The following is a 12,599-nucleotide window of genomic DNA, read 5'->3' on the forward strand; positions in this document are numbered from 1 at the left end:
TTTATGACTCCTTTTGGGATCCGCAGCGCCGATTCCGCACAGCATTGCACACCAAATCCAATGCGTTTTATTCATGCAGCAAACGAAAAAAGACGCAACTGTCCTGTGTTCAAAGGGCTTTAGTGTCGAAGAGTCCTTGAGCAAGACTCTGAACCCCTAGTTGCTCCCGGTGAGCCAACGGTGTATGAATGTGTGTGTGAATGGGTGAATGTAATGCACAATCTCTGTAAAGCGCCTTGGATAAAGGCGCAGTATAAATGCACCATTTACCATCATCATCATCAATATGAAGCCACATGGGAGCCATGCTGTTATTAGGCCTTTCTTGTTCTTTTTTTTTTCTCAGTCAAAGCTTGCTTATCATGAAAGCACGGCTACCAAACGCCTGTGAAGGCTGTGGTGCAGAACATTAGTGTGTGCAACAGCTGCCTGCCATCCTTCAGTGTTGCATCTATCAAAACTCCATTATAACTCCCCAACACTGGCAGGAAAGAACTGTGTTTTCCCACAGCACAACTCCCACACACAGATAGTTGCAAGTGACCTGCCAGAACATGGTTGCAATACGTTGTTGTTGTATTGCCAGATAAAGAGAAGGGGGATTTTTTTGCACCGAACGTGCAAAAACAGCGTTCAGGCCAAGGGGTTCCACAGTTGAGTGCCACCTCCTGCAGTACTTAATCTCACGAGGAACACTGCGCTCCCGTTGCTCGGCAGAAAGTTACATTTTCCTTGTCATCATGTGCAGTCAGTCACGTGGTATTAGAGTCTCTGGTCCCTTCCTGGGAGAGTAGCCACTGTTGATTTTGAAAACGCTCCAGTGGGACAGACAGTGCTGAGAATGGGAACAAATAGAACGTGGTCTCTTATACCCTGGGGCAAGACATCAACAGCACTGGAATGTACTTTTCTTTTTTTTTTAACCCTTGTAGTCAATTAAACAAACACATATACAACAGATGATTAGATAATCAGTTATTATGTTAATCTGGCATTTATAAATGTATTACTTCATTTGATCAATGTTAATGTTTATTGCCTTTATTGTCTGATGACAATAAAGTCCAAGGTTTTTGGCTACTGTATTTCCTAAATCAGTGGTTCTCAAAGTGGATTCCATGGACTCTGTGGGTATCTTTAGGAGGGTCTAAATTGACCCATACAAGTCCGTAACTCTGACAGTGTACAAATGGAACCAAATGAACCCTAACGGGTCCATTTGGTTCCATTTGTACACTGTCAGAGTTAAGGGGAGACCTTGACATTTGAAAGTTTGAGAAACACTGTCCTAAATATTGCATGTCCTTTCAGATTGCTCTGGTCGACTGTGGTAATGATGGAAAGTGCATTGCAGACCTGTCTCTCTCAGCAGAGCCCAGCGTCAAAAGGTTTGTGCAAAGCTGCTCTTTATATATTTCATTTTATATCAAACAATTATAAAAGAAGCAGCATGTGAAATGTGAAGGAGAATGCCTAAAACCCCTCCAGGGTCTTGAACAGTGGCTCCAGACAGAGAGCATATTATTGTCAAATAACAGTACAATTAATTACTCCACAGAAATGTGGAGTAGCCTACACTATAATACACTCATCTGTTACAAAAAGACTGCAAAACATTCATAATCATAGGACACTTGTATACAGAAAAGAAAGGAAAAAGACAGGCCTTAAAGGAGTGCAAATCCCTAGCCTCCTTCAAAATCGGTCTGAAAAGTCACCTTTAGACGGCTGCTACTAGTGACTTGTAAATAGACTAAGCCCCCATCTGTTGTTTTTATCGCCCTGTTTTTTATAATTTTCTTTTCTACTTTTGTAATTGATGTTATCCTATGCAAAGTACTCTGTTCTATCCGTCTGTCTTTCAATGTTATATGAGATACATAATGTGGATCCCAGCGATTTGTGCTGTCATGATGAAACTGTACTCTTTTCTATTGCAAACTGCTAATAAACTCCTCTCCACTTTACATCAGTTACTTGCTAGACACAGATTTCTACAGCGCATGACTGCGCCCTTGTGGGGTAACATGTGAATTACAGTCAAGCCTGCTGTGGATAAATTCAACATTTTACTTGTGTTCTCGACAGTATCGTGATCCAAGCAAAGACGGCAGAGAAGTTTAATGTTGCCATCGCGGTCAGAAACAGCAGAGACAATGCGTACAACACCAAGGTTACTGTGAGCTTCACTCAGAACATCAACTATGTGAAAGTTGAGGTGAGGTTGATGAAGTGTTTTTTTCTCAAGTGTATAATTTCAGTGTCTATTGCAGGGGTTCTCAAACCTTTTTGGGCCATGACCCCCAATATAAACATATTTGAACTGGGGACCCCCACCCTGACAAGCACTTGGAATTGTAGGTATTACATTTAATGTGACTCGGTTCCACAGATGAATATTGTGAAAATAGCAGATCTACATGCTCACAACGCCTCGCAGTGCGAGGCGTGTAGATCTGCTATTTTCACAGTGTTCGCCTCTTGCTTACTTAATATTTGACAGTTTGACCAGTTTGGTATTAAAACGGTCTTGAAAATCCTTAAATTGTCACTTTATAAATGTGCAGATACCGTAACTTATGTTGGTTTGTTTACTGTTGAGTGAGACATTTTTTTTTTACATTAAACTACCGGTAATCATCTCGGGACCCCACAAAATAATTTGGGGACCCCACTTGGGGTCCCGATCCCAAGTTTGAGAACCATTGGTCTATTGCTACAATAATGTGCAATGTTTTTATGTGTGTTGTCTTCACAGCCTGAGAAAGATTGTACTCTCAATCACACCAAAGTAGAGTGTGCTGTCGGATATCCCTTCCTAGGCAGCAATGCTAAGGTATTTTACTTTATCAACAACAACAATAATAATGATAATGATTTTTATTATATAACATATACGTGATTTCTGTCATCACAGGAGGAATTCAACTTGAGATTTGAGGTGAATCCGGGACACATTCAGGATGAGATTCAGATTAATATAACTGCTACAAGGTGAGACAATGACATACAGTATGAACTAACTGCTGTATGCTGTTTAAATATAACTCTGTTAAAGCTGCCGTGCGGATGATTCATGTCCGGGATTCAAACCCCTTGTTTTCCCACCGCTGAGATATTGCAAATATTTGAAAATATTTTTGAGATGTGAGCTTGTACTGTACATCTGCTATTTTTGAACATTTTGAGAACTAATGGTTTTAGGAGACATTTTGTGGAATCAGTCTCAGGCCTTCATTGGTTATTATTATTAAGAGGGCCATGCTGGAACTTCTTGTTTGATAATTTCTTACAGTGACAGCGAGGAGCTTGCTTCTACCGTGCATGACAACGCGGTGAGGATCTCCATTCCTGTGAAATACCAGGCCGGATTGACATTCACAGTGTGAGTAAACCTTAGACACATCTCTGTTGTTGTTACCATGTTTTACACTTGTTGTTCCAATCCACATATCCCGTCTGCTTCCTTTGGAGTGAAGAGGCTTTCAGTTTCATATCGTTCCACAGTCTATAGGGATCTGAAAAGTAAAGGATATGTCTCTATGGATCCTTCCTCTTCTAGGAGGCCACAGGATGAACACATTGTAATGAAAGAGGGGGAGCAGTACCCGCAGGTCTTCAACCACACCAGCGTGATAGGAGAGGAAATAAACATCAGTTACACGGTAAGACCCACAACGAGTTCACATGTGATATTATAGATGCCATTGCCAGAATCCTAGACTGCTGATTACCAATGTTTTGACAGATATACAGTATTGCCAAAATATTGAGATCTATTTAGTTACACGGTAAAAAGACCTATGAGTTCACATGTGATAATACGTAGATGCCATTGTCAGAATCCTAGGCTGCTGATTATCAATGTTTTGTCAGATATTTTGCCAAAATCTTGAGATCTATTTTAAAATGTGGATAAATTATGATTAAGGTTTCTTGGGATCTATACTCATTGAAAACACACGTCCATGCGTCTGATGACTGATATTGATGTGACTAATGAATGGGGACACCTTCATTTAGATAGTTGTCGAGCGATAATGACACAGTAAAATATGAATCAGTACAAATGACCTTGTTAATGAGATACATAACACCAGCATTATCATACCTGCCATTGCAGCCATTTCACCTCTCTCTCTCTCTCTCTCTCTCTCTCTCTCTCTCTCTCTCCAGGTGGAGAAGGCTGCGGATCTGAGGACGCCTCCACTGAATCTTACCGTGACCTTTCCTCACCGCTCTCCTATGAACAATATTCTACTGTACCTGACACAAATCACAGTCAGCTCCGATGTATGTATTCAGTAATTCCCTCTGTCTGTCAGGCTCTCTCTATCTTGTCTGTCTGTCTCTCCCTCGCACGCACGCGCACACACACACAGTCACACACACAAACACACACAAACACACACAAACACACACGCATACACTTTTAATAAGTGCCATTCCCAAACTAGTTCGAGATTTTAGAACCAGCCGTAGTGTGCTGATCCCAAAGAAGTTCAGGATTTTGTTTATTTATATTAAATAACATTAGCTAATAATTTGACTGCGCAGTCAAAGGGACTCACGAGTGAAAGTGTTCCATTGGATGATGACGTCATCATGAAGCGTGTAATCTCCATAGGCTCCTATTCATTGAGCTGCAAAGACTCCTATTTGTTATCTCCCAAAAACGCTTCGATCCCAGAGAACCGTTTTTTTTCACGGCGACACTGAGCCGCGACGGTCGGCCGAGGTAAGAATTTTTCTTCTCCGTGTGAAAGTAAACAATCTTGTCTACAACTAGTGAATTTCCACAACATGGACACGATCGTGGCTTCCGGGGCACTTCATAATAAAGCGTAGTGAATGCGCGGCACACTGCGTTTGGATGATTACAAAAATAAAGGCACTACATGTTGACTCTTGCTTCCTTTCCTTCTCGCAGGTCAGATGTGATGCCGGCGGTCAGATTAACCATCAGAACATCCACCCTGACAGGAACCCTCTTTACAAACCTGCACCAAAGGCAGAGTCCCTCAGTACCTTCTTAGTGGTGAGTATAGTGAGCTCTAAGTCCCTCAGTAACTTCTTAGTGGTGAGTATAGTGAGCTCTAAGTCCCTCAGTAACTTCTTAGTGGTGAGTATAGTGAGCTCTAAGTCCCTCAGTAACTTCTTAGTGGTGAGTATAGTGAGCTCTAAGTCCCTCAGTAACTTCTTAGTGGTGAGTAATGAGCTCTGTGCACAGCTTTAGTCCCGGGTTTCCAGAAGGTGAATTGCCGTCTTGCAAGTGGGCCGTTTAATGAGGCATTTTATGTCTTGTGGTCTAACCAAAAACCCATTCAAAAGGCCAATAGTCTCCTAGACCAGTAAGACTCCCTAATCGGGAGATAAGCGACCGTAGGTGGCTTATCTCCACAAATAGGGCAAAAATGTGTTTTTCCCAAATCTTCCTGATCCATGTTGATGACATGAGTGTAGACATGCTGTGTAGTGATATTCGTGATTTTAGGGCAAAAACTGTAGGAGCAGTGTCCAAAAATGTGTTTTAAAAATCGGCCTGAAGGTGGCGCTAGAATAGGGCCATGTGAGAAATGAGGGGTGGGGTCTCCGCGTTGCCTTGGCGGACGAATAGGTACCGGCCCCGGCTCTCCCGGACGCTCCTAGCCCGAGTTACGGCATTTTATGTGCGCTGCAGTGGCAGGGGGTCCTCCACTGGGGGCGCCACCACTTTTGCATCCGTTCTGGAGCACCAGGAGTCGGTGGTCCCCGGGAATTCCCCGTGAGCAGCCCCGTTGGGGTGGTCATTTGGTCATTTTTGCACATTTGGTCGTTTTTTACATCTGGGGGTCCCCCAGGGACTCCGGGGGTCCTTGGAGGTTGTAGTTTGGCAGGCAAGGAGTGTGTGTGCAAAATTTGGCATGGATGGGGGCAACGGTTGTGGAGATATGAGCAGGGCAAAAGTGTGACGGACTGACTGACTGACTCACTCACTCACAGACAGCCCGTGGAGGTTTTGGTAGTAAATGCGACCGACGGTCGCAATGATGAAACCAGGTGCATAAATGCTGACTCGTTTCTGGGTTTTAGGACTACACACTTAGGTCACGGTCACACGGTCACATATTCTACCTACGAGGGCTGGTTCTGTTTCAATGGGAATGAACATGTGTGTGTGTGTGTGTGTGTGTGTGTGTGTGTGTGTGTGTGTGTGTGTGTGTGTGTGTGTGTGTGTGTGTGTGTGTGTGTGTGTGTGTGTGTGTGTGTGTGTGTGTGTGTGTGTGTGTGTGTGTGTGTGTGTGTGTGTGTGTGTGTGTGTGTTTTTATTTTTTATTTTTTTTGCTGAAATCCGCTAACGACAGCAAACCGCTCCATTCCCATTGAAATGCGTTGGTAGAATCTGACCTCATTGGTAGAATAAAAGTGCGGTGTGACCATGCCCTTATGTGTAAAGATCTTCATGAAATAGCAGATCTACAAGCTCACAATGCGTCTCATCGCGGATCATTGTGAGCTTGTAGACTGGCTATTTCCAAAAGACCAAAGGGCTGAAATGCATACACTGTAGGGCGGAAGTGGTTAATGTATGTTTTGTAATAATAATCACCAGTAAGACTCCCTAATCGGGAGATATCTACAAAGTAACTAGTAACTAAAGTTATCAAACAATTGCAGTGGAGTATATTCGCCTCTGAGATGTAGTGGAGTAAAAGTATTGAAAATTGGACATACTCCAAGTAAAGTAAAAGTACCTCAAGTACAATAAGCTTGGGTCAATGCAATGAGTTACTTTCGTTCAAATCTTCTCCCGAGCCAATGAAGCTCATCATAGCTTAGTTTTTATTTATTCTCATTTAGTTTTTGTCATAGTTTCAGTCGACGAAATCAACACTGACTGCCTTTTGTGTTGCGTTGCAGAGCTGTGATGAACAGCCGTGTGCGTCCATCTCCTGTTTCATCCCTGAGGCCAAGCTCAGTCAGGTCAACGTTACGTTTAGGGTGTGGAAACCAACATTCATCAAGGTATGACCACACTCATTTATTTATAACGTTGTTAACGCATTAGGACCTGAGGCTACTCACCCTCCTGGCCCCCAAACTGTGGAATAAACTCCCAGTTGCACTTACCTGCGTGAATTGAGGCGGATTTTACAAATGTCCTAACAGTTTCTGGAAAAACTTATTATGCTATATATCAGTGGCTGGTGCTCAAAACGTTTTAATGTCAAGGTCCCCCAAAATGATATGTATTTGGCTGCGGGCCCCATCTCAAAATACTTCATTCCAGGGACCCCCGGAGACAAGGATATGAGTTAAAAATGTTTTTTTTTTTTTTTTTTTTTAAGATTTTTTTTTTTTTTTGGGCTTTTTATGCCTTTATTGATAGGACAGTAGACTGACAGGAAATGGGGAGAGAGATGGGGAGTGACATGTGGCAAAGGTCGTCCGGATCGGGAATCGAACCGGCGACACCAGCAGGCATCATAGCCTAATATGTGGTATGCGCCTTGACCACCAGGCCAGCGGGCGCCCCTTGAGTTAAAAATGTTATTCAAAGATTTGCTGAAATGGCAGATCTACAAGCTCGCAGTGAGCTTGTATATCTGCTATTTTCTTTTTAGCCAACCCCAATTCCCAATAAAGAATTTCAACACAAATGCCAACGTTTCAAATTCTAAAATGATACCGATTTAATGGGTTAAGTGAGACAAACTAAATTGTTTATTGGTTTGCATGGATAGACGTAATGACAGATTATGTGTCAGGGATTTCATTGAAGTCCAGAGATGGGGATGGAGACGCGAATGCATTTGGGTCTCCATCCGGAATCAATAGGAGTAAAGTTACTATAATAAAATGTTTGCCTTAGGAATGCAACAAATACAAAAAAAAAAAAATTGTATTGAATTGAGTATTTAAGCAAAAAGGACCTTTTCTTTGATGATGGCTTGCCAGATTGCTGACATAGAAACATAGGTTTTTCAAAAAACCTTAGAAGGATTCAAAAGACACTTATAGAATCGGGTCAAAATTCTAATTTTACAAGCTACAAGCTCCAAGCTCGCAGTGCCGCGCTGTGAGCTTGTATATCTGCTATTTTTATAGTTAAAGCATCAAATAATGATACGCAATAATGTGTACCTGTTCTAAATGGGTTGAGTATTTTTCCCAGAAATGTAACCTCTCTGCCATAATGAATGGTTATTCCAGGCGACGTTCTCCAGCCTGTACATGGTGGTCAGCGGAACGCTGGAGAACATGAACACCGATCTATTTGTGCTCAACAAGGCCGACAGTTCCAGACATGTGAGTCCCGGGGATTTACAGTATTTACAGTATGTGCTGTATGGTGATGTATTTACTGTACGTGCTGTATGTTTGTGTGTGAACTACAGGTCAAGATCCAGGTGTCTAAGGAGGCGTTGGGAGGAATTCCCATCTGGATCATCATCATTAGCATCCTTATAGGACTGCTTATCTTAGCCCTGGTTATCTTCGCTCTCTGGAAGGTAAGGTCATTTACTGGTGATGGGCACAGTTTGACGACAATTTTTCAGACCAGGGGTCTTCAACGTTTCCAGGCCAAGGACCCCTTAGCTGAGAGAGAGATGTTCCATATAGTTTCATCGTTTCACAGCACAATCATCAGTGTAGGCTATTTTGGATAAATTTCAATTTGTGTTTTCATATATTCAACCACTTGAACCGTCAATACTTAATAAACTTGACCTTTCACTCCGTACTCAGCCTGCTCTTTTCCCCCTCTACACCAAACCTCTTTACCAAAAATAGACGATCTACAAGCTCACAAGCTTGTAGATCTGCTATTTTTGGCTAAAGTTCTCAGAATATGGATGTTAAGGTTCAAGTGGTTAATATAAAAAAGGAGTAAAATGTTTCTATCACACAAAGATTTGGAGGACCCCCTGTAGTAACTCTGAGGACCCCCTAGGGGTCCTGGACGCCCTGTTGAAGACCCCTGTTTCAGACCATTCTGAATAATCTTGAAGCTGAAATCCTGAACTTGTTTCAATGAATGTAGAGTAGGTTACAATAATAACATTGTAATATGAATAGAATACTATGAAATACGTTCATTATACAAAACAAGATATGACTCAGTCATATTTATCAGCTTGCACTTGTTGTACGTGCAGACATACCGGTATAGTGCTCGTATTTCAATAAGATGTAAACATCCTTATTTGTACTGGCACGTATCATGGTCTGAGAGGACATTGAGCCCAACAGCGCCACAGATATATAGAGATATATACAGTTGCCGAAGACAGTATTGCATCGTGCTTATGATGCCATACCCTGAGAGGCCATTGAGCCCCTCATTGGCTACGGCGCCAGCCAATGAGGAAAAAGTAAAGAGAAAATCGCCAGCCGATGACGAAAAATATTTTTACAATGAGCTTTTATAACTTGATTTTTCTGTTCGTCCAGGCTGGCTTCTTCAAGAGAAAATCCATTGAAGACCATAAGGACATCGATGACATGACTGACGCGTGACATGGTGACCCCAGGTGTCCAGAGAGCCGGCAGCACTACGCAGCTTTGTGTTCGAATGTCACTCACCAGAGCCATCAGGTCACACAGAAAGACTGATAAGACAGTTTGTTGGCCGGACAAAGGAATGCCATGATAAGACGCAAAGAAAGTCACCTCGGTTCGAGGACACAGCAATGACCGGACAAACAAGACTATTCTCTATGCAGACCTGGGTCTAATATAGACCGCACATCAATCCTAGTGCCCCAATTCTGGGGCCAGCTTTCAGTGAAAATAGCTGCTTTGCAAGCTCACAACGCATCACAGTGCTTGTAGATAGGCTATGTTCACTGAAGATATTTAGTGTCGAGGGTAAACAGGAGGGGGACTAGTACATAGCCCTGGGGCACTCCAGTCAACTAAGTATATATGGTTTAAGTTGTTAACATTTGCTTAACCTACTTAAATGCACCAGAGGCGGCGGCGTGAACCATGCCAGGAACATTCAAACGGGTTTTTGGTTATCTGAGAGAAGAATCTATTTATGTTAAGAAAATAGTGATGATTTGACATTCAAATACTTCCTGTGAAAGTCCAAACTGTGTCAGTACACCCCAAACATCTAGGGATTCTAGAAAAGAAATCGAGTTAAATATAAATGCGAATAATTATTTACAATGGTATCCAGGTCTGCTATAGGTCACCACCACATCCTTGAGCGGAGAAGAGGAGGAGAACATATGAAGAAGGAATATATTATTCACACGTACAGTATGTCTCCATGGCACGCCAAAGACTAATTGCTAACTGTACAAAATAGCACACAGTCGTTTTATGAACTTCTACACACAAAATGCTTTACAGACCCACCATAGCTGTATGAAACTCTAGAGGAAATTCCAAAGTCACCCAAACTTTTGGTATGACTGTGGCAGCAAGCCTGGTTTATACGCTGTTGTACGACGGCGTTGCACGCCAAAAATAGCCCATCTGCAAGCTCATGTAGCAAAGCATTACAGCAACAATGTCCAAAGGTTTAATTTGTTTCTGTACAGAGACCTATATTTAGGCTTGAACAGTCTGTGGTCGTTTAGAAACCTGTGTTAAAGGTTATGCTTGATTTTTTTTATTTGTTTTTCATGAAACACTGTACACACGCGTTGATATTGGTTTTTTCCTTGGCATTTTGACATTTTTTTGTTATCTGCCTTGTCACATGACACATTCCATATCTAATTCATAATGGTGGCATAAGACACTGATATTTTCACACATTTTATTTTCTTAAATATAGAGGTGTTGTGCGTATGTTTTATCTTGTCCGTTTCAATTCACCCTTTGTCATGTCCCGCCAGTTGTCCCGCCCCTCTTCACACCCATTGGTTGCTGTGTCTTGGTGGGACACTCGGTGGGACACTCCATCCACTACCATTGTAATTCAGTTGCTTCCTTTTGTTTTTGTGTTCAATTCTAATTTCAATTTCAGTAAAATGGAGCTGCTCAGTGGCAGTATAGTGACTCAGCTAATTATGTTTTAGCAACATAAAAAAGGCGGAACCAGGGTGGAACAAGGCAGATACAGCCTGCTGGTTGGTCAGTCAGGGACCAACCAGAAGGCTAACAAAGGGTCAATTCGTTCACACAACCAAAAAACAGAATTGTATGGGCCTTGCTCTCATGCCAAAGAATTGATCTAATCATAGCTTATAATTCCAGGTGGAATAAGAAAATGTACACACTGCACCTTTTAAAATGTACACCATTGATTGTACTGTAAATGTAGGTAAATGCTCAAACTTGTAAAGCTTAAAATGTATATATTATTGTGTTCGCAGGACTTCTTTATAATTTAAAACAGAACTTAGGTTTGGTATGTAAACCACAAAGTCTTATTCATAATCATTGTAGGGTGACATCATTTTGCTCAGGTGATACAATTCATATGAATTATAACCCCCCTCCCCCTGCTTTTTTTTTTTTTTTTTCAAAAGTTATGCAAAGTTGTAAATACTGTTCTTTTGTTCTTGTCACATTTTTTAAATGTATATTGAGATGGGTACTGAAACTGTACAGTATGAAGCAGAGACCTGTCCACTATTTTAGTTTTCATTCTTTGAGGTTAACGGTTAACCCATTTTTAGATTTTAGATTCACATTGGTTGGCTATTCAAAAATAGCAGATATATAAGTTCATAGGGGTTCACTTCGTGCTGTGCTATGAGTTTGTAGATCTTTTTTTTTTTAAAAACCTTGAACATTTTTGCAAATCTTTGAATATATATATATTTTTAAAGCGAACATTTTTTTTACTCAAATCTTTGCTTGGAACAAAATATTTTGAGATGGGGGTCTGCGGCCAAATACATATAATTTTGGGGTTCCTTCAACTTCCTTGACATGAGAAATTATGAGAACCACTGATATAGGTTTTTTAGGATCAGCCTCAGGTCTTAATGGGTTAAGATCAGTTTTCATTCGTTGAGGTTAAATAATTGTAAAATTCTGGGTGAAGTGCATGCTCAAACTAGTGTGAATAGCATCAACTGGTTGTGATACGACACCATTATACTTAGGATGACACCTGTCAGCAGTGTAACAGGTTTATCACTAAGTATTCACCAGCAGTTTAATGTTGAATGTTGATTCTCCTTTTCATTATTTGATGAATCTGTGATTAATTTAGCCTCTTAAGACCTATATACTGGTCGTTCAACGAATAGTGAAAATAGCCGATCCACAAGGTTGTCGAGCTGTTCTTGTTCCATTCAATTTTTTTATGGAAAGTGGTTCAAATCCTAAAATGATGGTAAAATAAGATAACAAAAAATTAAATTGCAAAATAACGGTAAGCGTTCATCAGACATTATCTGAACGTGAACATATCTTGCTTAATGTTGAAAAAGAAAACATTTATATAAAGAAACAATGACAAGCATTACATTTCATGTAAGTTGTAAATAGCAAATATTAGATTTGTTTTTAAATGATATCACTAAAATTAGTTGATAACAAAACTTAAAACTTGTTTTTAGTGATGGATTAATCGATTACAAGATTAATTGTTACACAATAACTGATTTTTTTTTCTTTTTTTGTAATGGACTGCATTGTTTCCATGT

General features: G+C 41.0%; 1 protein-coding gene across 1 annotated transcript in view; it reads left to right on the forward strand.

Annotated features, from left to right (window-relative positions):
* The window catches only part of itga1 (integrin, alpha 1), a gene marked incomplete at both ends in the record, with an annotated part of 52,390 nt that extends 42,889 nt beyond the window's left edge, over window positions 1–9,501 (forward strand). Inside the window, 12 exons of the mRNA XM_080743578.1 lie at window positions 1,312–1,388; window positions 2,089–2,218; window positions 2,759–2,836; window positions 2,918–2,994; window positions 3,296–3,385; window positions 3,563–3,665; window positions 4,177–4,293; window positions 4,931–5,038; window positions 6,901–7,005; window positions 8,194–8,289; window positions 8,379–8,492; window positions 9,436–9,501. Of these exons, the coding sequence (XP_080599704.1) occupies window positions 1,312–1,388; window positions 2,089–2,218; window positions 2,759–2,836; window positions 2,918–2,994; window positions 3,296–3,385; window positions 3,563–3,665; window positions 4,177–4,293; window positions 4,931–5,038; window positions 6,901–7,005; window positions 8,194–8,289; window positions 8,379–8,492; window positions 9,436–9,501 (1,161 nt within the window). The remainder of the gene's footprint in view (window positions 1–1,311; window positions 1,389–2,088; window positions 2,219–2,758; window positions 2,837–2,917; window positions 2,995–3,295; window positions 3,386–3,562; window positions 3,666–4,176; window positions 4,294–4,930; window positions 5,039–6,900; window positions 7,006–8,193; window positions 8,290–8,378; window positions 8,493–9,435) is intronic.
* Between the last annotated feature and the right edge of the window lie 3,098 nt (window positions 9,502–12,599).

The sequence above is a fragment of the Nannobrachium achirus genome (genome assembly GCF_963921795.1).
Source record: "Nannobrachium achirus genome assembly, chromosome: 15".
Classification (NCBI taxonomy): domain Eukaryota; kingdom Metazoa; phylum Chordata; class Actinopteri; order Myctophiformes; family Myctophidae; genus Nannobrachium; species Nannobrachium achirus.